This window comes from Glycine max, chromosome 9, assembly GCF_000004515.6.
Source record: "Glycine max cultivar Williams 82 chromosome 9, Glycine_max_v4.0, whole genome shotgun sequence".
Classification (NCBI taxonomy): Eukaryota; Viridiplantae; Streptophyta; class Magnoliopsida; order Fabales; family Fabaceae; genus Glycine; species Glycine max.
Genome location: NC_038245.2, coordinates 39,226,234 through 39,252,856, shown reverse-complemented (window position 1 = coordinate 39,252,856; position 26,623 = coordinate 39,226,234). Strand labels below are relative to the sequence as shown.

The 26,623-nt window shown below is 32.3% G+C and overlaps 1 protein-coding gene, 1 long non-coding RNA gene and 1 other non-coding gene across 5 annotated transcripts; 1 reads left to right on the top strand and 2 right to left on the bottom strand.

Annotated features, from left to right (window-relative positions):
- On the top strand, nucleotides 1–15,891 carry LOC102662657 (uncharacterized). Of its 2 annotated transcripts, XR_005886377.1 has the most exons (5): nucleotides 1–64; nucleotides 143–222; nucleotides 322–413; nucleotides 13,949–14,045; nucleotides 15,165–15,891. It is a non-coding gene; the product is annotated as an uncharacterized lncRNA (long non-coding RNA). The 2 variants fall into 2 exon arrangements; XR_416042.3 differs by lacking the exon at nucleotides 1–64 and having other exon boundaries at nucleotides 72–222.
- On the bottom strand, nucleotides 1,432–21,385 carry LOC121172768 (chromatin structure-remodeling complex protein BSH). Of its 2 annotated transcripts, XM_041004960.1 has the most exons (8): nucleotides 21,020–21,385; nucleotides 20,504–20,665; nucleotides 11,782–11,853; nucleotides 11,645–11,692; nucleotides 11,474–11,550; nucleotides 3,188–3,226; nucleotides 3,014–3,096; nucleotides 1,432–2,449 (listed from the first exon to the last, which is right to left on the bottom strand). In XM_041004960.1, the coding sequence occupies exons 3-7, from the start codon at nucleotides 11,812–11,814 to the stop codon at nucleotides 3,054–3,056; spliced, it is 240 nt and encodes a 79-aa protein (XP_040860894.1). In that variant the 5' UTR covers nucleotides 11,815–11,853; nucleotides 20,504–20,665; nucleotides 21,020–21,385; the 3' UTR covers nucleotides 1,432–2,449; nucleotides 3,014–3,053. The 2 variants fall into 2 exon arrangements, 1 of the variants encoding a protein (XP_040860894.1); XR_005886376.1 differs by lacking the exons at nucleotides 11,474–11,550; nucleotides 11,645–11,692; nucleotides 11,782–11,853; nucleotides 20,504–20,665; nucleotides 21,020–21,385 and having other exon boundaries at nucleotides 3,188–3,361.
- On the bottom strand, nucleotides 21,112–21,232 carry MIR169A (microRNA MIR169a). The gene has a single exon (NR_048601.1). It is a non-coding gene; the product is annotated as a microRNA MIR169a (primary transcript).
- Nucleotides 21,386–26,623: the final 5,238 nt, after the last annotated feature.

Sequence of the window (26,623 nt, the reverse complement as noted above, 5' to 3'; positions counted from 1 at the left end):
GAGAAGATGTATTTATGACAAAAAACCTCAATATAATGTTCTTGTGATTATTGCTGATGGACAGGTTTTTTCCAATTTCTTCCATTATTTTATTTTCATGGAATGATTGAATTGTTTTACCCTACTTCTCTTGTTTTTTCAGGTAACCAGAAATGTAGATGTACCGTGTGGAAAGCTAAGCCCACAAGAACAAGCAACCATTAATTCTATCGTTGCTGCCAGGTAGAGTAATTTCTATTGTAATCTTTTTTTTGGTGATATTTTTGTAACCTTTTGTTGTTTATGTATCTGTCTTAAATCTGGACCTATTCTGATTATCAGTCATTATCCTCTCTCGATTATTTCGGTTGGCGTTGGAGATGGACCATGGGATGAGATGAAGTACTACTGAGAGCTTATTTGACAACTTTCAGGTACTTGATAGCACTTGAAAATTCAATGTTGTCTCTGCTTTTATGGTAACTTTTACCTTTGATAGTTGGAGATAAGAAGGACTGGTGTTTGGCAAGACATTGACAAACTTGATAGTACTTAAACTAATTCTGAAACCAATATCAGAGGTATGTAATAAATTGGATATTATTAGAGAAAGAAATGTTTTATATATGAAGCTATTCTCTTTGTTGAGATAGACAATCTGTGGACTTGAATTAACAAGTCCTAAGTGTCAAATGACTACCAAAGTACCAACAAGGTTTACCCAAAGTCTAACGTGGAGCAAGGAGGACATTGGGCTACGATTGAGATAAACCTTTTTCACATATTTGACATTTTAAAAATTCTATCGAAACATTCCCTAAAAGGCCGTTTTGGTTTCTGTCAATAGTTTATTCATCTGTATTTTTCATGTTCATACTATTTTTTATTGCATAAACTTTTATTAATGTTATAAGCATGATTCATCTTTTTCTTACAAAGAAAGGTAAATTCAATTCCTCCTCCGAGAGAAATCTTTAAATTACACTGCCTCTCTCGGGAGCTTAACATATATTGTGCTCTAGTTTATTTTAATTTAAACGAGCTTTTTAAGGGTACATTTTCTCTCTACTACATTCTTGATTCTTCAATTCTTCCTTCTCTCGCCTCATAAGTCTCCCTTTCTTGAGAGATGAGTGTTCGTTATTAAGGTCATGTCTTCAATTTCTCTCCTATTTGTAGCTTTCGTTTTCTCTATGATCTGCTCTACCGTCGATACCCGTGGGGGTAATTTTGCAACCCCCAAATTCGTTGTGACTTTTGAATGGTAGAAATAAACAATTTCTAATTCATGCACCCCCTTTTGCTCAATTTGAGGACGGTGAAATTTGGGGAACAAGAACAGACGAAAACCAAACTACCACACTTTTCTTCTCTCAAATGAAGTCATATGTTATTCCCTTTTTGACATTGTCATTTTCTAATAGAGTAGGTGTAAACTTTTAATTGGTTGGATACAATAATGAGGTATTAAACTTCTACCGATATAGCCATAACCTCACATTTTCTTTGAAAGTTGTAGCTCACAAGTCATAACTACATGGTCTATTTAATTCCATGTGTTTTGATGCACCTTGGATTTGGATTTCTTAATTTATCACTTCCCCTAAGATTTCTTAATTGGTCACTACCCAATATCTTCTTGGTGCACGGAAAGTATTCCCAAAACCATAGTTGGATATTAATCTCCTTCAAAACAAAAATGAGCTTAGCATCTAATGAGATCACAGGAGATCAATAAAGATAAAATAAGGATATTTTGAGATAGTTAAGAGAGAAAAGAATTGCTTAATTGTGAGATTTCATATGCTTTTGCAAATGGGAAGAGAGAATGAAATTTTATATTCTTACGAGTTATGTCCAATTTACAACTTACAATAAAAGGAAATGAAAGAGAATGTTAAGAGAAAAAGAAGTGAAAGTCTAACTCTTGTATTATTTTAAAATAACATAATATAAAACTATCGTAGATTCCATGAAATTTCTTCTGGCTCAAACACTAATCATAGGCTAGATCCAGTATTCCGAACTCATTATTGACAGTTTTGAGACTTCTTAGTTTCCCGGAAAACCCACCTAATGAGAAATGACTTCATTGTTGTTGTTGCTGCTGTTAAGTTTGACAGAAAAATATACAAAGAGGGTGCTATTTTTCTCCTCTTCTGCTGAGGGTACAGAGAATAAATAACAAATTCTACAAGACTAAAACTACAGAAATCAAACGATAACAATATTCTGAATCATTGATTCCCGGTACTAAAAAGCCAACTTGTATATACTACAACTACAATAACTTAGAACTCTAACCCCCAATATATGCTGTCATTGAACTATATACCCTTCTGATGTGGTGTGGCTGATCACAGGGCGAATTCACCAGAAATTTCTCTCTTCCTTTGCTTCAATGGCATCAACTTCCTCGTTGGATAGTAGGTCGACAATAGGTTCATATACGTCCCACTCCTTTCTTTTCCTGTTACATTCAACCAAAACAGGCCAAGCCTTTGAAGTTCTCATTTGAATTTCATATGCAAGACTATATATGTTAGTTCCAGGTGCAACAAAGACTTGTATTGTGTGATAGGATTTAGGAAGTCACAAATCATAGAATTAGATACAAAGTGGTTTTAGTTGGAAGAGCAATGGCTTTAAGCTTCAATAGAAAAGATAAAAGGGAAAACATTCAGATCTGTAAGCAGTTGGGAATTGAGCATTGCTCTGCAGAAGAAAAGGGAATCCCTTTGTAAAGGGGAAACCCTAGCCCAGTAGAGAATTCTCTCCTTTTATGTCATTCAATTCAAGAACAGAAGCATTTTTTTTTCTTTCTTCTATCTTTTCATATCTCTCTCACTAAATTCATATTCTGTTTCCGAATCATAATAGTATGTTCAAATTAGTTTAAAAAATTACACAAACTATAGATTTAGACCCGCATGTTATGTGGTTGATCAACTAACTATGTGTCGTCTTACTCCATTACACAGATTGAATTTACCACACCGCACAAACTTGAGACAAGTGTATAGTAATAAAAAACCTGACTGGAGTATATTCAGCCCCTCGACGACCCTTGTTGCTCATTCTGGTTTCTCTTGCTGAAACCACACTTTGAATTGCAATCTAAATATGAAAAAAAAACATTAAGATTATGGCAATTGAACCATAACAATTCCTGAAAATGATACATCAATCAGCAAATAGAATGACTAACCTCATAAAGCTGCTATCTGATAGCAAAGGCAATAGCTGGCTGCATAGCAGAAGAAACATTTTACAGTTTAGTATTTTGATTTTTCAAGAATGTCTGTGTGCTTGTGAATGTTAAGAAGAAAGCAAGAGAAAGAAAGAAAATTCGTTGATGAAACCAAAAATATAATTGCTACATTCTTACAACAAATTGTTTCTTACTACAACACGACCTAAAAGCTGTTGGCCCATTACCAATGTTAGATTTGTGAAAATGAACCCACCTTATTGATTGGGGAATACAGGAACTGTTACATTGGCTAAGAAGCTAATAAAGCTGTAAAACAAAATTAGTCTATTAATAGATGCAGAGTTAGTTGTAACTAATTAAGCTAACTGCATAATTAATTGACAGTTAATCTAACTACAATAATAACCAATAAATGAGCTGTACAATAAAAATATTGGCTTATTCTAACAGCCCCCCTCAAGCTGGATCATGGATATTAACCATATTCAGCTTGGAAAGAAGAGTAGAAAAGCTAGGAAATGGAAGAGCCTTGGTGTGAATACCAGCCAATTGATCCTTGGAGGCAATAGGCATGAGATGAATGATTTCATTTTGTACTTTCTCTCTGATTAAGTGACAATCAATCTCTATGTGCTTGGTCCTTTCATGGAAAGTTGGATTTTGGGCAATTTTGATGGCAGATTGATTGTCACAATATAGGTGAATTGGGAGAGATGCAGTATGATGTAAATCAGTAAGAAGGTACTATAGCCACTGAACTTCACATGTTGTATTTGTGAGTGCTCTATACTCAGTTTCACTTGAACTTCTTGAAACTGTAGGTTGCTTCTTGGACTTCCATGAAATCAAAGAAGGACCAAGAAATACACAATAACTAGTTATAGATTTTCTGGTATCCGGACAAGCTGCCCAGTCCGAATCACTGAAGGCTGTGAGCTTAAGATTATTAGTGGAAGAGAAGAAAAGACCTTTCCCTGGACAGCCCTTGACATACCTAAGTATATGAAGTGTTGCATCATAATGACTTTGATGAGGAGAAGCAAGGTATTGGCTGAGTTTATGCACAGAAAAACACAGATCTGGCCAAGTATTTGTAAGGTAAATAAGCCTCCCAATGAGTCTCCTATAGCTTGTTGGATCTGGCAGCAGAGTCTCAACGGAAATCTCAGGCTTAAAATTAGACATCATGGGAACCGAGGCTGGTTTGCAGCCCAAAAGACCAACATCATCCAACAATTCAAGTGCATATTTTCTTTGAGACAGCACTATGCCTGATTTTGACCGAGCAACCTCCAAGCCTAAAAAGAATTTAAGAGATCTAAGTGTAGAAGCAAAGCTTCATGATGAATCAAGATTGATTCAAAGATGTTTTGATGATAACAAAGATGATGACAAAGGTGATGACAAAAAGCTCAAAGGTCAATCAAAGAATAAGTTCAAGATGTTTAAGATAGAATCAAGAACACTTCAAGATTCAAGAGGAAAGTTGAAGAACACTTCAAGATTCAAGAGGAAAGTTGATTTCAAGAATCAAGATTCAAGGATCAAGCTTTCAAGAATCAAGATCAAGATTCAAGACTCAAGATTCAAGAATCAAGAGAAGACTTAATCAAGATAAGTATGAAAAGGTTTTTTCAAAAACTGAGTAGCACATGGATTTTTCTCAAAAAATATTTACCAAAGAGTTTTTACTCTCTGGTAATCGATTACCAGATTATTGTAATTGATTACCAATAGAAAAATGGATTTGAAAAATTTTTCAACTGAATTTACAACGTTCCAATTGATTTCAAAAAAAGCTGTAATCGATTACAATGTTTTGGTAATCGATTACCAGTGCCTTTGAACGTTGAAATTCAAATTCAAATGTGAAGAGTCACATCCTTTTACATAAAAGCTTTGTGTAATCGATTACAATGATTTGGTAATCGATTACCAGTGATTGTTTCTGAATAAAACAAAAGATGTAACTCTTCAAATGATTTTTGACTTTTTCAAATTAGTTTTAAGTTTTTCTAAAAGTCATAACTCTTCTAAATGGTTCTCTTGACCAGACATGAAGAGTCTATAAAAGCAAGGCTTTGTTTTTTATTTCAATTATCTTGAACAACCTTTACAATACAATCCTTTACAACTTTTGCATCTCTTTGTACTTTTTCTTCTTCTTCCTTTTGCCAAAAGCTTTCCAAAGTTTTCTGGTTTTCCAAACCTTGAAAACTTGTGCTATTCATCCTTTTCATTCTTTTCTCCCTTTGCCAAAAAGAATTCGCCAAGGACTAACCGCCTGAATTCTTTTGTGTCTCCTTTCTCCCTTGTCAAAGAATTCAAAACGACACAGTCTGAGAATTCTTTTGATTCTTCCCTTTCCCTTATACAAAAGTGTTCAAAGGACTAACCGCCTAAGAATTCTTTTGTATCTCCATTCACAAAGTATCAAAGGTTTAACCGCCCGAGATCTTTGTCTTAACACATTGGAGGGTACATCCTTTGTGGTACAAGTAGAGGGTATATCTACTTGGGTTTGACTGAGAACAAGAGAGGGTACATCTCTTGTGGATCAGTTCTAGTGGAGGGTACATCCACTAGGGTTTCAAAGAGAACAAGGGAGGGTACATTCCTTGTGAATCTTTGCTTGTAAAAAGATTTTTACAAGGTTGAAAGAAATCTCAAGGACCGCAAGTCGCTTGGGGACTGGATGTAGGCACGGGTTGTTGCCGAACCAGTATAAAAACTTTTGTGTGTTTGTCTCCTTTTTCCCTACTCTTTTAATTTCTGTTGTGCACTTTAATTTTCGCTTTTACTTTTGGTTAAGTTTCTCTTCTACTCCTTATTTTCTTAACAACATAAGTAAAAGCCTTAGAAGAGTAAATTTTTAATTAGTAAAGGTTTAGGAATAATTAATTCAACCCTCCCTTCTTAATTATTCTGAGACCACTCGATCCAACACTAAGGTCCTTAATTTTGAATTGCTGATCTAGAAAGGCTTTAATGGCCACAATTTCATCCAAATTGTTCCCAGTCAAGACTATGTCATCCACATAGACTAAGAGAATAGTAATCAACTTGTCTTGGGTCTTAACAAACATAGAATAATCAGAGGAAGACTGGTGGTACCCTAAAAACAGCCGTGCAACAGTAAGTTTGGCATTCCACTGCTTGCTTGTTTGCTTCAAACCGTAAAGAGACTTTTGAAGCTTGCATACTAAACCTTCTTTAGGAGTTTGAAAACCAGGTGGCACCATCATGTAGACATCTTCAATTAGATCACCATGTAAAAATGCGTTATTTACATCGAGTTGATGTAAAAACCAATTTTTTGTTACTGCTAAGGCAAGAACTAGTCGAATCGTGGTAAGTTTAACAACCGGAGAAAAAGTGTCACTGTAATCAACACCCTCAAGTTATGTATATCCCTTGGCAACTAAACGAGCCTTATACCTCTCTATACTTCCATCTGCTTTCCTCTTGATCTTATAAACCCATTTAGAACCAATAGGCTTTTTACCAAAAGGCAAGGCAGTAAGAGTCCAGGTTCTGTTACTCTCCAAGGCTGCAATTTCTTTGTCCATAGCATCTCTCCAACAAGCATGTTTCACAGCTTGAGTATATGTTCGAGGCTCAGGGACAGTGGACAAAGAAACTAAATATGCAGTGTGAGGAGAAGATAAATGAGTAAAAAAGGTAAAATTTGTCAGGGGATAAGGTGTACATGAATGATGATACGCATTGCCCAAGGAATTAAGTACATTACATTTGTATTCATTAAGGTATTTAGGAGTAGTTTTGATTCTAATAGAAAATTTGGTTGGGACAGGGGCTACATTAGCTGCAGGAAAAATAGAATCTGCAGGGACTGCAGTTGAAGCTACAAAATCAGTAGGTAATGAGGCTGAAACAGGAGAAGAAAGGGTTGATACAGAGTGATCATCAATGGAGGATGATACAACAATGGGTGCCTCTGTACCAGAAGAGTTAGACTCGGTTAAGGGAATGCAAAAGACTGGAGTAGAATTGACAGCATCAAAATTGATGTTAATAACAGGTAGATTGAGTGGGAAAACATAATCAACAGAGAAAGAAGATGTATTGTCATGATAAGGAAAAACAGTCTCATAGAAAATAACATGTCTAGACACAAATATTTCTCTAGTATGCAAATCAAAAAGTAAGAAACCCTTGGTACCAAAGGAATGACCAAGGTATATGCATTTCTTGGCTCTAGCCTGAAACTTAGTCCTATGGGCTTGAAGAGTGGAAGCAAAGCAAAGAGTACCAAAAACTCTAAGATTACTCAGATCAGGATGAGCATGGTAAACATGAAAATGAGGAGAGTGATTGTTTAAGAGTGGTGTGGGCAGCATGTTAATGATATGGACAACATGTGTTACGGAAAAGGACCAAAAACATATAGGTAGTTGAGATTGAAACATGAGAGATCTAGCAATATTAAGAATGTGTTGATGCTTTCTCTCAACTATACCATTTTGTTGAGGAGTTTCAACACATGATGTGTGATGAATGATGCCTTTAGATTGGAAAAATGAAGGCATGGAAAACTCAAGACCATTATTACTCCTAATGATTTTTTTAATTACTTTATGAAATTGAGTTTCAACTAAAGCAATAAAATCAATAAGATGTTGTCTAGTTTCAGCTTTAGTCTTCATGATTTTAAGCCAAGTGTACTTAGATTTCTCATCAACTAAGGTAAGAAAGTATTTGTGACCTTGAATGGAAGGAGTGGCATAAGGCCCCCAAATGTCAACATGTATTAAATCAAATGTAGACTCAATTAATGTTCTGCTGGAATTAAAAGATAAATGCTTTTGTTTGGACAAGTGACAAGTATCACACGATTTATTGATATATGTGGGAATATTACAATGGAATTGCTGCAGAATTTTGTAACAAGAATGAGAAGGGTGACCTAATCTATAATGCCACACATCTTGAGTAGAAATATGACTAGTAGTGGTGTTTACATTGTGTAATTGAGAAACTGTCTAACAATTAAAATGCTCAGGAAGAATAAAATAGTAAAGACCTTTGAATTCCTTAGCAGTACCAATAATCTTCAGGCATGTATTCATCTGCAAAAGACACAGATTATGGGTGAAGACAGCTCTACAATCAAGGGCTTCGGTGAGTTTGGCCATAGAAATGATATTCACATAAAAATGTTTAACATAAAGAACATTGTGCAACATCAAAGAATCGGTTAGAACAATGGTGCCCTTATATAAAGCCACAACAATTTTTCCATTTGACAAAGAGATAGGAACTGGTTTAATGGATTGAAAAGAGGAAAACCAGTGTAGTGAACATGTAAAGTGATCTGTAGTACCAGAATCTAAAAGCCAAGGGGATGTACCTGAAGATGGTTGAACAGATATATTGTGAGAGCTGACCAAATTTGCTGAGCTCACAGCAATGGCAGTAGGCTTTGCATTAGGAAGCAGAGCAATCAAATTAGCGAGTTGATCTTTGGAGAGACCAAAAAATGCCTCAGAAATAGCAGATGAATTTAGTTCTTCAAAAGAGGAAGCGAAAGCTGAAATTTGATTAGCAGATGCCTTCTTGGACTTCCAACCAGGAGGATAACCACGCTTTGCAAAGCAAGTATCAAATGTATGATTGTTTCTGCCAAAATGTGTGCAATGGCGAGATTGGCCTTGTTTAATGTATCCTCTGCCACGACCTGGAGAGGCAGTAGTAAATGAAGGTGCAGACTGCACAGCTAACACAATAGTAGGAGTGGGAAGAATTGCCAAATTCATAGGCCTTTCTTGTTGTATGATGATGTGTTAGACAAGTGGCCTCAAATATCTTAAGAAGGAGGGTTGAATTAAGATATCACAAACTATTCCCTAATTAAAAATTCTATTTTGATTTTAACCCAAATCCCAAGATTCCTTCTAAAATGAATTCCTAAATAATTATTCAAATTAAACTTACTGAATAGAAGCAATAAGCAATAATAAATAAGAGTTTAAGGGAAGAGAAAGTGCAAACTCAGTTTTATACTGGTTTGGCCACACCCTTGTGCCTACGTCCAGTCCCCAAGCAACCCGCTTGAGAGTTCCACTAACTTGCAAACACCCTTTACAAGTTCTAAACCAAACAAGGACAACCTTTTCTTTGTGTTCAAATTGCTTTACAACAAGAGATCATCGGTCTCTTAATCCCTTTTGAAAAGTAAGAAGAAGAAATCTCTCTTGAAAGAGATAGATTGAACAATGGAACACTCAAATAATTCCTTATTGAATTGCAAGTGTATTGGCCAAGGAATTTTTAAGAGGATAAGACAATTTTGCTTTTGAGAGGATAAGACCTTTTTGTTCTGAAAAACTCTAAGCAAATTCGTGTTTCAAGTCACATATAAATAGACCTTTGATGGCCATTTAAAAACCATTTGGACAGATGTGACTCTTGGAAAATATTTTCTGAAAAGCTCCTCTGGTAATCGATTACAAGACTTGTGTAATCGATTACAGGCTTTAAAATTTGAATTAAAACGTTCAATAACTACTGGTAATTGATTACCATCCAAGTGTAATCGATTACACATTGTAAAATTTGAATTCAAATTTCTAATGACTGTTGTAAATATTTTCAGCTGCTGGTAATCGATTACAATCCTCATGTAATCGATTACATGCTTTCAAAAGTATTCAAAATCATTTTAAAAGCATTTCAGGAAGTGTTTTGGCCACTGGTAATCAATTACATCCTCTGGTAATCGGTTACCAGAGAGTAAATCTCTTGTAAAAACATTTTAGCTTAAATTCATTGGCCAAACCTCTTGTTGTTTCAACTTGGAATCCCCTTCCTAAGTTTCTAGAGATTATCTTGAAAATTTCTTGGATTCTTGTCTTGAATTAAACTTGAGAAGCACATGATCCTTTTGAATTAAATTTGAGAAGCACATGATCGTTTGGCATCATCAAAACATCAAAATGCCTTTGCTTCTACATGATGGAGAAAACCTTGTCAAGAGAAAGTAGGGGATCAAGCATAAGGATTTGAGACCTAGCTTGGTTGTAAGGATCATTGAGGCCTTGAAGGAAACACAAGACACTATCAATGTCTCGACATTTCTGCATAGCCACAACTGATTTGCATGAACCAGTGGGTGAAGAATCACATGAAGGTATCAGCCTGAAATTGCAAAGTTCGTCCCAGAGAATCTTGACCTTAGTGAAGTAATTTGTGATCGAGAGATCACCTTGCTTCAAAGAATAAAGATCAGAATGTAATTGAAAAATTCGAATGTAGTCGCCTAGAGAAAATCGATTACGTAGTGCATTCCACACATTAGAGGCTTGAGTGAGCCAAATGACGCTGGTTGCAATTTTTGGTGTCACAAAATGATTGATCCAAGATCGAATCAGGTTGTTGCATCGTTTCCATTGAGTGAAATTAGGATCGAAATCACTAGGTTTCTGAATTGTACCATCAATAAACCTTAATTTGTTCTTCATTTCGAACACCATGGTCATCGCTTGCGCCCAGCCATGGTAATTCGATCCATCAAGCATTGCTGTAACAATCTTGTTCGAAGGATTTTCATTAGAGTGTATGAAATATGGATTGGAGAAATCTTGAACATATGAAACAGTGGAAGTCACCGCGGTTGAAGGAGTAGAAGATGCGAAAGCAGAAGAAGCCATTGAAAGATTGCAATCAAAGAGTCGCAGAGATCGCGAATGAAGAATTGCAAGAAAAATTCAGAGAATCAATGGCGCAAGATGAAAAGAAAGACATGTAGAACACGAAAATCTTGAATTGCAAGAAAGAAAGAGTTCATCAAAGAGAGCAATTAACAACTGATACCATGTTAGATTTGTGAAAATGAACCTACCTTATTGATTGGGGAATAATTCCCTATTTATACAGGAACTGTTACATTGGCTAAGAAGCTAATAAAGTTGTAAAACAGAATTAGTCTATTAACAGATGCAGAGTTAGTTGTAACTGACTAAGCTAACTGCATAATTAAATGACAGCTAATCTAACTACAATAATAACCAATAAATGAGCTATACAATAAAAATATTGGCTTATTCTAAAAACCAACATAATTTTTCTTTTCTATAAAAAAACCTATTATGTTCATAAGAAGAAAGATCATGGAAAACAACATAAAGTTGGCACTTAGCACAAGTTAAGATTTCAGTTATCATTCTTTCTTGGGGAGCGGTAAGTTTTAACACTGCTCCAACATGCGTAGTTTTATCTTAACTTATTACTAGTGATAGTAAGTTATATACTTTCTCCAACCTCGGGATATTCAATGCTCGTGTCCTTGTAGAGATTTTGGCAAACTCTTCATGATCACTCTCAAAGTTGTCCAAGTCCTAGAATTCAAAGATTTTAGACACATTAAACACGAACCAACAAACAAGGGCAACAATATCACAAAACAACACTTGTGTTGTGTTCCAATCTTACCCATAAAAATTGGTCCTTCACGAGCGTATGATTAACACAAAGATCAAGCTGTGAAAAAGAAACAAGAAGATTTGTTAGTAGGCAAAGCAAACATTCAATCAAACAAGAGAAAACACAAAATTGCAACAAACAGAGACCTTGATCGGAACAATCTTCTCCCCAACATACATAACCTGGCCTTCATAGGATCGAAACTCCGCAAACTGTGACTGATGCAACAAATAAATTAGGTTAATTGTAGGATAATAATAAAATGAAAGTTTAATTAATCATTTAGTCCCTATACTTACAGTTTGGTAGCTTTTTGTTTTAGTCCTTTTACTAAAAAACTCTTCATTTTAATCCCTATAAGATCAATTTTTATTTTTTTTAACGGTTTAGTCCTTGTGCCTTCATTCTGAGGCAGGTTTACACATCTAGAAAACTAACAATAATGACTAAAACATATAAAAAAATTTGCTTGTACAGGGAACAAAACATAGAGTCTTTAGGTATAGAGACTAAAATGAAAAGTTGGTGCATGTATAGTATAGGGCTTAAATCTGCTTATGATAGTAAAGTTTGACATAAACTCAGTCGCTCACGGTGACTTCCTTCCTATTAGTATCCATACTGTTCCTCATAGTTTGTTGTGCCCATGATATAGTTGTATTTGATCTACTTGAGTGCCTTATATCTATCCCTCACCCAGCATCTTAGCTACTAAGTCTACTAGTCTTGCCAGTGAGGCATCATGTACTATGAGGGACGAAAACCATATACTGCAACAACAACAGTAGAACTGCTAGTAGAGCCGTTGGTGGAATTTTACCCATAGCTTTTTTCGCCAACTAATCAGATCCCTCCCACAGTCACACACTTTCAGAACTCTTGCTAATTTGGTTTGGCACAGCCATTGAGTTTGTGTTTGACACACAAAACATGTGTCGAAAACACCATTATAAGCAGTTTTTTTATTAGTGTTCTTAAACACGTTTTTAGATTTTGTGATGTATGTGTGAATAAGTTATTAGAATTCACTAAATAGAAATTAATTGAATTAAGAGAAAATATCAACAATTGATTTTCCCGTAAATGGTTATAACTCTATTTGTTTACGGGATCTCTATGTTTAATCCTATATACTTCAATAACAGTAAAGTAAGTTTACCATTTTATGGATGTTATATGTTTTTCTGCATTATCAGTTTTATTGGACTTGTTATCTATCATAATATGAAACGTTGTTGTTTGTATGTTTACACGAGTCTTTTTTATAATCATTGGGTATAACAGAATCAATGATAAATACATAAGAATAAGTCAAATCCCTAAAATTGTAGTAACCCTAACCCTAGTTTCTAGTAATAGTTATTTACATGTATAACTTGTGTTCAATATACTATCTAACACCCTCTCAAGCTGGAAGCCTGCAACATATATCATATGAGTCAAACTTGACCCAAATGAAGTCATGAGATCCTCTAAGAGACTTGGTGGTCATGTCAGTCAACTGGTCACTAGAGTTCACAAAATCAGTAGTGATTTTCCCTAAAAGCAACATATAAATCAGTTGGTCAAGGACTTGGTGGTCATGTCAGTCAACTGGTCATTAGACTCTGGCCTCCAACATAAAATTGGATGGAAAACAAAAAAAAAAAAACAGAAAAAAATTTATATCAATTACTAGAGTAAGAGCACCTCAAATAAATTCTCTCTGCCCAACTGAATGGCTCTCATGAATACACATGAAATCCCCCCTCTCTATGCACGCACCCCCTTTTAATACTATTCACGTGACTCAACCCCTTCTAACTAACTATCCTGGGTCCTGCCTACTTCTAGAATGAACACTCCAAATGGCATCCCTTTCTAGTGGCTGACTCACTTTAACTCCCTCCATGTCAGACTTAGAACTATGGGCCCTATCAAGGTAAAAAGTATCTGAACTTTCAACCATTCCCAAAAATGGTAATCATGAGTTTGGAGATCCGCTTCACCACCCCTCCTCCACTCTCGTTCTCCCAAATAAAAATGATAAAATTCATGGGCACACAACAATCAGCAGATATTATAGAACTAGTAAGTAATATATAGAACTAGTAAGTTCATAAAATACTGTCAGCATAAATTTTTTGTATCTGTGCACTACCATAATGTAGACGAAAAGTTTATAGGCTTGTGTTCTTATGAACAATAATTTTCTGCTAAAGTTGAGAACAAAAAATTTTGAATTCAAGTATTATTTATTGATATCCCTTCAATTATTCTTTACATCCATATTTATTTCTATGAAATTTGACCCATAATCTCTATGGTTGTCAGAGCCTTTCAAAGAAGACTCATAATATTTCTCAGTTTCCCTCCCATCAATGAGGTGCAAATGCATGAAACTCTCAGGTTCTGACTACAATTCATTTTGGTAATTGCATATAACTTCACATTATCTTGAGGCTATGATAGTGATGCCTGCACTTCTATTTTTTCTATTAAGACTATGCTTTTGTTTGTGCTATATGATTAACAAAGACACATACCTATTGATGGTGTGTTACTTGCAACCTCACTGACACATATATTCATAAACTCGAAGGTTGGTATTTACTAATATAAAAGTCAATAATAGTGATAAATGTGTGTATGTGAAACAATTTGATGATAATGAATGTGTCATTTTATGTTTGTATGTGAATGACATATTGATATTTGATAGTAATATGCAATTCATAAATGATGTGAAGTCTTTCTTATTTAAAAATTTTGATATGAAGGACCTTGGTCCTGTAGATGTAATTTTAGGTATTAAGCTTATAAAGAAAAATGATGGCATGGTTTTAACTCAATCACACTATGTTGAAAAGCTTTTGAAGAAGTTTAATTATTTTGATGTGAAACCTGTTTCTATTCCTTATGACTCATCCATCAAGTTAAAGAAAAATTTGAGTAAAGGAATTTTTTCACATAAATATTCTCAAATTATTGGTTCTTTGTTGTACTATTTGAAAAATTTCTCTAGGCCTGACATTGCATATGCAATTGGTAGATTAGGAAAGTATACTAATAATCCTAATCATTCTCATTGGATTGCATTAGAAAGAATTTTTAGATACTTAAAAGGAACCATTAATTATGACATTCATTATACATGTTTTCATGTAGTAATTGAGAGGTTTAGTGATGCAAATTGGATTTCTGATTCTGATGAAACAAAATCAACAAGTGGTTATGTTTTTACTTTAGCTGGTGGTGCAGTATCATGAAAATCTACTAAACAAACTATTATTTCACGTTCAACTATGAAAGCAGAAATTTTTGCTTTAGATACTGCTACTAGTAAGACTGAGTTTCTTAAAAATTTGTTATGTGATTTGCCATTGTTGAATAAGCCTATACCTCCAATTCCAATGCATTGTGATAGTCAAGTTGCTATATCTAAAGTTACTAGCAAAAATTTTAATGAAAAAAGAAGACACTTAAGAGTGAGACATAAGTCTATTAGAAATTTGATTTCTCATGGTGTCATTTCTCTTGACTTTGTCAGGTCAGAAAATAATATTGCGGATCCTCTTACAAAAGGGATGACGCGTCAACAAGTACTTGAGTCGTCGAGGGGAAGGAGACTAAAGTCCATTATTTAGTTACAACAATGGACACCCGTCTCCGTGTGATTGGTGATCCCATGAATGAAGTTCAACGGGTAATAACGAAATTGTTTGTTGACTAAAGTACACCAAAATGAAATTTGGCAGAGGAGTTGTTCCGTTTCTCATTCCTATGACGAGGTGTATTATAAATTGTGACAATATTAAGGTTGATGTATTTATATGTGTATTTTTGGTAAAAAAAAAATACCTCTTAATGAATCTGATGACAATTATTGTAGGGGTGGGGTCATAACCCACTCTCTGAGGATTCACCTAGTGAGTATGGTGGTGGGGCCGCCATTGTGAGATATGGATTAATCTCTAAGTGACACTCATGAAACAAGATACAAGCGCAAGGCCGTGTAACGTGCTACCACTGATTAGAACATAATTGAACGCCAATATTGTAGGGGTTGTGTACTAAAGTCCGGTTAAAAAATATGTAGTTCAAGACAATTAAGTCACTACATTTTTATCGGGTGGAAGTTCATAAACACTAGGTATAAGGCTCAAACCCAGAAGGTTCCTTATACCGAAATACAATATCGCATGCTCTTTCTTTTATGTTTCTATATAAATTATCTTTTAGAAAATATATTTTAAAATTTTAAATTATGTGGGAGAATGTTGCTAAATATTTGCGTTATAATTTAAAATTTATAAATATATATTACTTATATTAATTCTATTTTATAAAATAAAATATTTATTTTAGATTTTCCTAAGATTTCGTTTTAATGAGTCAACTAGTTTGTTACGTTTGTTTTGACAATTGTAGGTTGGTTTCCAACGGTCATATTTTGTTGTTGCATAAATGCCTATATATATCTTTTTCTTTTTTTCTAAAAAAGGCACAAGCAGACAGTCTCATCTCTTTCTCCCCAAAAAAAAATTCTCTTTCTTTTTCTATAAAAAACTTATTTTTTGAAAGCAAGAGCATTGGTGTTCAGAAGGTTATGAGATCTTTTTGCTGCATACGATCGGAACCAACGGGTTGTCGTATCTTAGGAGAGGAGCGCAATCAAATTTTTTTACCAGTGTAGTGGAGGCGTTTTCTTTCTCTCTAAGGATAGTGTTTCTGCGCTTCAATCCAGGCTAAATATTTCTTCTCCTAATTTATTTTTTTCTTATTCTTATTGTATGATATAGTGCATTGTTGATTTATGTGATGTCAATTAAAATTATTTTGCTATTGTTATTTTGTTATTTAATTAAAGGCTTTGCATTTTTTCTTCTTATTTATTTCTTTCATTTTTATTTTATTTTCTAACAATTCGGAGTTTGGAAGAGCACTTGCTACAGAAGAGTGGATTCAGGGGAAAGTTTCGTTTGTGATTGCATCTATATATTGAAGATTCACCAATTTTGGAATTAGTCAAATGGACCGGAGTTCATGTAAACAGGGCATTTAGTAGAATAGAGGATGTTCGGTTCACAGATCCTTATCCTCCCAATGATATTAGAAGTTTGAAGGGAGTTCACTCATCAGTGTAAGGATTACATTGAAGCAAGTACGAAAATTGAGTCCTCAACATCCAAGTCGCATAAAGTTGATGAAGTAGAAGCTGGTATAGTGATAATCCGATTACCTATTTTTTTCCTATTAAGAATTGAACAATTTAGTCTCACTCAAACTAAATCTAGGAGGAGAAGAATCTAACTTGTTCTAAGTAGTCCAAGTTGACGAAGTGCCTAATCTGGAGCAAGACTTTAATCAGGTATTTTGTGTAGTTGGATCTTTTTAGTAGGATTTTTGTTTATTTTTTTATATTTATCTTTATTTTAAGAAATACAGTGTGACGGATGACAATAACAATTATAATGATCATGATGGCAGAAATGGTGACAGTCAATAACGACAGTGGTAAGGATGGTAATCATAATGATAACTATAACGATGTTCATGACAACAACAAAAGTGATGACAATGGTAATGATAAAAATGATGAATTAATTAAGATATTTTAAAAAATAATTATTATGATCTTGATGTTGTGTTTTTTTTAATGAGAAGGGAAGTACATAAAAAAGATAAGGGGGCTAGGATAATCTAGCAAACAAAGTCCCTATGGCACATGCCCTTGGAGATCATATTTATGGCACTAAGGGAATCGGACTCACAAATGATGTCTCTATAACCCAATTGCCAAGTCAACTTGAGAGCAAAACAGATTGCATGGAGCTCCACTGACCAGAGGAATGAGGAAGAAGACCACGACCAAAGCCCGCTCTGTCGGGGTGGGGTTACCATGAGAACTACCATCTGTGTTTAACTTGACACACAAACCTCGAGGAGCGTTCTATTTAATGATACGGTACTGAGTAAGAGTATGTTCAGAAGGAAAAGCTCGTTGGGCGTCCAACAAGAAGGAATTTATTATGTTGATGCTGAGTCAGGTGGACCAACTTTTGTGGTTGAAGACGAGAAACAATTTGGATCTTCGTGCCACTTCAGATTATATTTTGATTTTTGTTTGATTAATCTTAATCCTCTATTATTTTTGTTATCTTGATCTCATTGTTTTCACAAGAGTCATATTTTCTATTTACTTTTTGATGTGGAATCTCTCTCTCTCTATATGGTCTCGTACACAAACAAAAATTCAGAAAAAATGAATTCTACCGTTTGGAAAAAATAAATGGAATCTTAAATAAATATAATTCAATAATGTTTACTGGCTAAATAACTGAATCTATTACTTAATGAGTGTGACTCAATAGATAATATATACTTTGTGAAAAAATTATTTGAGTTCAATTATGGTAGATAACATCTTTAAAAAGAGAGAATAAATTTTAAGTATTGATTTTTTTATCAAACAGAAAACTAATCCTGTAATTAATCCAAATAATCAAAAATTATAAAAATATCTCTCAATACTAAAGATCTTAATTATGATATGATATAGGAAAATATTGACATCTGATACAACAATAATTATAAAAATCGGATTGGTCTGGCCAATCCACAGGTTCTACCAAGACTCAATGTCCTATGCATTTCAGTTAAAGCATAGAACCAGGAATGCAAGCAACTTGATCTGGTATAGTTTGTTCATGTTGGGTTTCATTAAATCCAGTGATTCGGACTAAGTTATCCCGATTTAATCCGGTTAATTGTTTTTTTTTTTATCATTCTTGAAGTATGTTAAATTGTTAATAATTAATTATTAAATAACATATAATATTTTTTATTTAATTATTTTTTTAAAGATATATTTTTATAGTAATATTATTATTATAAAAATTATTGATCATGATATTATTTATTATTTGTGTATTTTATATATTTTTATTAGACTTTATGGTCATATGATAAATTTGTATTAATCTTAAAAAATAATTTTTTTAAAATAATTTATACTAAAAGAATCTAATATAATTAGTTAAACAAGATATATAAGTGTTATAAATATCTTAGTACCTTCTTTGATTTTTACATATAAAAGAAATATCCAACAACATAATTAATTATAAAATCTTTATAATGTGATCACTACAGTAAATTTAATTTTACAATATAAAAATATAAATTAATTCATATTTTATTAAAAGTATTATATTATATTTTTTTAATATATATATATATTGGATCAATTAAATTAATAAATGACTCACCCATATTAATATCGTACTCAATCGAGTCAATGAATTGACCGGTTATCTTTGCAGCAGTTCTAATGCCCCCTTAAGAATCAATTATTTTCACCATGCACACGTTCTAATGAGAAAATCATTATTTAACGTAGACATACATTTTAATTTTATTTTACAATTAAAAAAGAATTAATTAATACTAATTTTAATCAACTTTTAAACAAAATCTTATACTTTTAGACTTTTTGTCACTTCAATCTTATCTTTCTCTTTCTCCCTTGAGGATGTCATTTTATAGTTCATGATTTCATGCATGCAGCTTTTGTCCCATTTCTCTTTTCTCTGTTCAAGGTTGAACTGAACATCATATCATTTTAAAAGCATTTTATTTTATGTGTAGCGTAAAACATATATATAGACACGCTAAGAGATAATTAATTTTTCTTTGCTTACGTACCTATGACACATGACTGCTGCACATGCTACACTTCAGGAATCATTTTGGGAGACTCAAAATGTTCATGAGCAGAGATAATAATTGCTTGGTCCACTTTGGACGGCCACCATGTACAAAAAGTTCAACATGTGCATGCAAGCATTTTGTTTTTGCACATGGACATGGACAGTGCTCAAATAAATGTGTCTTTCCAACAGGTGAAAACCATATATATTTTCACTTTTATATCGTGATACACATTGATCAGCTCGCTAACACTGTTCCATTGTGATGAGAAAGATAAAAAAAAAAATGTAAGGAATGATAAAAAAATAAAAAGAGTGAAAAGTAAAAGAAAGATAAAATGAGAGGAAAAGAAAATGATGTAATATGTAAGAAAATATAAATTTTTTTTTATCAAATTATGATCTTATTCATGTGTTGTTGTTTTTATTTATTTTTATTTTTAAAACGATTTTTACTTTTTTTTTGGAAAGCTTCATATTTTCTTCCTAGTTGGGTGTTCTTTGGGTCTACCATATATTCGAATATGGTTTTTGCATATTTGAATATGTTGAGTGTTCTCTCGGTGTGTCATATTCGAATATAATAGGAACATTCATATTCGAGATTCAACTCTCTCGATGCGTTTCGTGTTTCTCACATAAGGATAATTTTGTAAATATTTCTATTTTCTGTCATTTTTTTTCACAAATTCGCTCAGTTTTGGGTGAAAACTTATTTGGGTGAACCCTATATGTTTTTTTTTTTTTATCAAATTGATAGTTACTTTTTATACTCAAACTAACAGTGAAAAAGGACACTTTTTGCTTTTCATCTTAACCTCCACTTTTTTCGCCTTTCTTTCAATAGAAATGAACAAGGCCTAAGTATAACGGTTCAGCCAATATAATTTTGAATAATGTGATTTCCTACGCACTCCATTTTTTAAGGGAGAAACAAATAAAGAGATAAAGAAAAAAAAAAGTAAAAGATAGTGATAAAATATGCGAGATTTAATATAAAAAAATAGAAAAAATAAAAGTAATATACAAATAAATAAATATTATTTGTTCTGGTATCATGCTCAATTTTGTTCACTCTCATCAGTCACATTATTCATCACAAAATGTGGTTGTTTTTCGTATCATGCTCAATTGGGCAAAGAAAATGACAATAATATATATAATATGAACGTACTACCTGTTCAAAATTTTGATTCTGTGATACTTGGCCTGGCTGTATGCTGGCATATTATCTTGGTCTCCACGCCAATTAGGCTGCATTATTCACACGTACACTCACTTGCAATATGTCTATTAACGAAGTGTTTCGCACCGGAGAAAAAAGATACAGTACAATTTACTGTAACAAAAAAAAAATTTTTTTTATCTGAAACAATCACAGATAGATAAAACAAACTTATAATAATTCAAATACTTTATTCAATCAATTAAATTATACCTCTTGATAAAAGAAAAAAAATATAAGGGGCGGGGGGAATCTTTTAAAATTAAAAGAGGGGGGGAGTAATGATATATATATATATATATATATATATATATATATATATATATATATATATATACTTATCTTTTTTCCATTGGTATATATATGTTTCTGAACGAAATAAATTAAATCTTCTGAGTTCAAGTTGACCAAAAGAAAGGGACATTTAACATATTAAAACTTCCATAAGCACCAAGTGTGGTTACTTACCAAAAAAATATATCATGGGTAATTTGGACCTCATCATGCAAGTGAAGGGCTTCCTGGTGATCCAACAATTGGTCCTAAGTGGCACTTACATGAGAAGAAGAGAGCAAAACATAGCCAAACACAACTTGCCGGCAAGGAAACCGGTGAGCATGAACATGAGCAAATAATAACGCCGGCAAGTCATCCTTGGCTGCATCACTCTCTCTTCCTCTTCATGTAAGTCCCTCTTAGGGTAGATATAATATTATATGCTGCATTTATTTCTTGCATCATGTCATGTGATAGTTATATGTATTTATAAGGTGATAATAGCTAGGCCTTCTAATTTGATAGCTTTTATATATGAGAATTATATTATATATTGTGGCGCATTCACCAAAATTATTCCAAAAGTGTAGCAAGTGGCCTTACATGCCAACCGAAAGCCACACTGTGAAAGTCACACCGCCGGACTGCCAAACTCAGCTCCCAAAATCTTACTTGATTGGGCATACCACATAGGGGACCAATCCAAGAACTATTGGCCCCACTTTTTTTTTTTTTTTTTCGTGTCTAGGGATCATGGAGGTTATGGGAAAATGATAGGAATTTTTAAGAGAAATTACACAAACGTACATTTCACAAGTTTAGTTTACCATCACATATTGTTATTTGATTATTTTTTATTATTAAAATATTTTATTAAATATTAAATTGATAATATATTAAAAATAATTTCAGAAAAATTTTCACAAAAGGTAAATTAATTAATTTAGTTATAAGTATAATAAACAAATCAAACTCAAACTTTAGTTTTTTTTTTTTCTTTCAAATAACTTAAGCTTTAGTCTTTTTAAACAAGTAAAACTCAGGTTTTCGGTTAGACTCATTATATAAATAAGTCAAGTTAGTCACTCATTTTTAAAATATCTATTCTAACTAAGTATAAATATGGATATGAGTATTATTCAAATTTTTATAAAGTGAACCGAAACGAAATGGATATCTACCTATCCAGTATCAATTACTGTTACATATTTTTTACAATTTTCGTTATATATATATATATGTGTGTGTGTGTGTCTGTGCTTTAATTTTTATAATTTTTAAAGCTATATATTAATTAGTTAAATAATAAAAAAATAATTTAAGTTATAATAATAATTAAATAAAAAACTTCAGATTACTATAAATTTATTAAGTTACAATTCATATTTATCTTTTAAAACAAACAAGCAAAAAGAGAAAAAATATATTTTCATTTATTTAGCAATAAATTTAATTTTAAAAACGTTGATTAAATGACAATAAGTGGACGAAATCTAATATTATGTAAAATCACTGAAATGAAACTCCATTGAGTGTTGGCACGCCTAGAGTATTAATGACTTTTGTACTTTTCACTTTTAAATATTGATTAGCATGGTCAACAATTGTTAGCCATTTGTCTAACTAATGTCTGCGTCGGCAGGTTTTTTGCTGCAGCTCCTCTCACTCATGATTTTCCAAGGAGATCTAACTTTATTATTAAGATACAAAATTACAAATCTACTTTTATAAACTTTTTAATTTTCTTAAATTATTTTAATATAAAAACAAAAATCTTTATTTTATGAACAGCATTATTGCAATAACGTAGTCTCTTTATACACATCTATTTTATCAACCATTTATTTTATCCCATCTTAAGGTAGCTGAAATTATAAATTTACACTTGAATATGGATGATTTCTTTGATAAATTACTACACTGACAACTCCAGGTAAAAATTTGAGGAAGCTGTAACACATACACAGATTCTAAGACTCAGGTCAGAAAAGTTTTCAACATAGTAACAATATATAAGAAGAATAAGATACCTACCTATGATAGGTATAATTTGGTGTATATAAGGGTCATTGGATGATAAATAAAGGCTATTACTATAACACCCGTATAAGTTATTATCAATGGATAAGTCATTGATGGAGTGGTATTATAAGGATTCGATTTCCTTTAAATAACAGATGAAAAATATGATTGAAATTGAATTAAAGGTGATTAATCAGATTTTTTGATAAAAATTAATTATTGATAAAATAAAAAAAATATTTTATATCAATAACATGAAAAAAAATATAAGTGATTATCATTAGCTGTCTCAACTCAGCCTGAACACTCATATAAGCTATTATCACTAGTTGTCTCATCTCAGCCTGAACAAAACACAAGAAGTCCTTAAATATCTATAAGTCAGGTCTAGGACCAACAATTAATAAGGAATGATCTTGATAAATCTCCTAAAATACTAGATGTTCACATAATCACATGAAGAGAAAGTTATTGATAATGTGTTTAGAAAACATGGAGAATTGACTCAAACCAACAAATCATGGTGATAAAATACAACAAATAGAAACAATTATTTATTGTTTTGGTTTTAATGAGAGAATAGCTAGAGATAGAACACAGTTTTTTTTAACGTGCTGCAACTCCAAACATGTTATAGTTATGTATGCTCAAGACCATCGTCTTAGTTACAAGTTTAGTTGCCTCAAAAGCTTAATTTATGTGGATTGATGAAATTTAATTAAGTCCTTCTGAGAGTCATTCTAAAACAATTTTCATTAAAAAGTATAAAAGATTTAATATCACGTCAAAATCAATTCTTTCAAAAGTTTAGCTATCTACAGGTTGCGGTAGCATGAGGTGACGATCCCTTTTGACCTTTTTGAAAGCTAACAATGATCCATTGCACAAGATTTGATATGGCAACCTATAAAGTTGAAAAATGAGAATACCCGCGGGCCTAAATTTTACACGCCAACTACATCCACATCGATGAATAAAACACTTGCAATTAATATAGTACACGGACATGAAAATCTTGATTTGAGAGCAAAATCACCTAGGAATTAATGGGAAAGATAGATGGAATATATATATTATAGTGCATGAGCCTAGGTTTTGAAATTTGACAATGTTTTAGAAAAACAAGGGACCCATAAGGCTGGATTTTGATAGTACGCGGACATGAAAATCTTGATTTGAGAGCAAAATCACCTAGGAATTAATGGGAAAGATAGATGGAATATATGTTATAGTACATGAGCCTAGGTTTTGAAATTTGACAATGTTTTAGAAAACAAGGGACCCATAAGGCTGGATTTTGATGAGTGAATCCATGATGGGGCATTGTGGGGCTTGTGTCCCTTTTTTTGCCCTTATGGACCGTCTACGGTTCCTTGTTTGCTTTATGACAAATTGCTTTCACGCTTTCTTCGTAGTGCTTGAAAAAGCCTGAGATTGCACACCATACCTCACACTAACATTAACATAGGACCATATGTCACATGATACCTTTCGCCCCCAGAAAATATGTCTAGCCCATATGTTTTGCTTTCCAACAAGGACCACAACTTGTTCGGCCAAAAGTTTATAAATTCAATTTCACATTGTTTTCATAAAGTGAATTATAATTCAATTACATAAAACTGAAGCAATTATGCTTACTAACATATAATGTATTTTGGAAATTTAAATTAATTTTATTTTTTTAATTGAGCATAATTATTTCATGTAAAATCAAATCAAATTTGTGACTTGTGAGTTAAGAAAGTACTATATATAACAGAGAGCCTCACAAAACAATTATCGAACGTATAAATTAATTAATATAAAATTATTTTAATTTAATTATTGATGTTAATTAAGTTGAAATCTTAAATACTCAATTATTTTTGTCCTGGACGAAAGATCACGTCGTCCACGGTTTGTAACTGCGATTAACCTAATTTTTTTTTACATATATTAAGAATTAAAATATAATTTTTTTAAATAAATCATTTTTACTCATATATTAAATACTTAAAGCCAAATTTTTATCTCTTATAGTAATTCTTTTTAACTTACTTGAACAAGAATGTTGAAAGATACCTCTCATCGCCAAACATGATCACCACCGTATCAAGTTTGGATCTGTGCTGGAACACTTTCGAAAACATTAATTTTTATATCAACTTATCAAGTAGTCTCTGTACTGTGCATTTCATGCTTTCGGTGGTTTTGTTTGGTTTAGAAGATGTTAACAAAGAAATGGGATGGGCAATGACATGTGAACTTCCTTTTGATTTTGGGGAAGGCATTGTGTTCGGTGGACCACGTGTTAGGCAACATCTGATCGATATCTCAGTGAACATGGCTGCAATTTTAAGTTCAGGATATATAATAGGTAATTTAATAAATAAATATATAGTTTTTTTATCCATAAAAATTAAACAGGATATCAAAAATTTTGCAACACTCATATATTATTCTTAATCAACTAAGTTATACCTCTTTTATAAATAAATATATAATTTAATAATTCCATTCCATTGGGGGGAAATTGTGGTATATATGTGAAACAATAATATGAAATGATTCATCCCATTGTATTGTATTTCAGACAATTTAAATATGTTTTATTTTTTTTTGAAATTCTACTAATTCAAACATAACATGATTGAGAATTTAGGCACTACAAATAGTTTTTGAAAAATTAAAATTGTACCCATGGTGCTATTAAGGAACCATATGGATCGGCGTTTACTATAAAAAATGATAAATATAGGATAAATTAATCAGAGGTTCCAAAATTATTTAGCCATTTTCAATTAAGTCATTGAAATATTTTTTTTATTCAATTAGATTCTTAAACTTGTATTTATATTTTAATTATATCTTTTTCTCTAACCGTTTTTACTGAAAATTAATCCTAAAGACCTAGTTAGTCTATGAATCTAATTAATATTATTATCACATTTGCAAGTCTTTACTTAGTACTCTTACCTCTTTAAATTAGTATTCTTACCTTTGGAAGCCTGTATTTTTACTTCTTTAGGTTCTAAACCTAGTGCTAGATACGCATGCGCAAACAGTTAGTACGCAACCAAGTAATAAGTGTTCTTACCTTTGGAAGTTCACTCAGCCCATGCATTTTTTCATAAGTCTTTCTACTGCAAACTCAATTTTTTGTAACAATTAAACAAAAAGATTCAACTAAAAAACAAATATAAATTCAAAAACCCAATTGAAAAAATAATTTAAAAACCTAATTAAAAATGATTAAATAATTCAATAACCTACAAAATAATTCAATCTAAAGAATAATTAGTCATTGCAAAATATTTAACTTTTAATGACACACAAAATTAGTCACTAGTTAATAATCTATAAGTAAATTATAATAAATTTTGAGATTAATTAAATTTTTAGTTCCTTAATTTTTCAGGTTGATAATTTTTAGTTCTTTGTTGATTTTCCATCAACACTTTCAATTCCTCTAAAAAAATTGTCCGATTGTAGTTCATCTTTAGTTTTACTGCTCAAAATTAATCCATGTTTTCTTTATTTATATACTCTTTTTACCACAAAATCAGCCTTATAACTTCATAATAAAAATGTGTGCCATACTCTAATACGAAAAAGTTAGGAAACAAATATCATATAATAATGGAAATAAAAGCACATTACAAAGGATATATATAACAAATTCCTATCAAATTAAAGAACCTAAGGACTATGTTGTTGGAATCAATAACAATTCTTCCATCAACTGTTATCTGCAGATGACTCACTAATTAATATGACAAACAGCCATTCAGA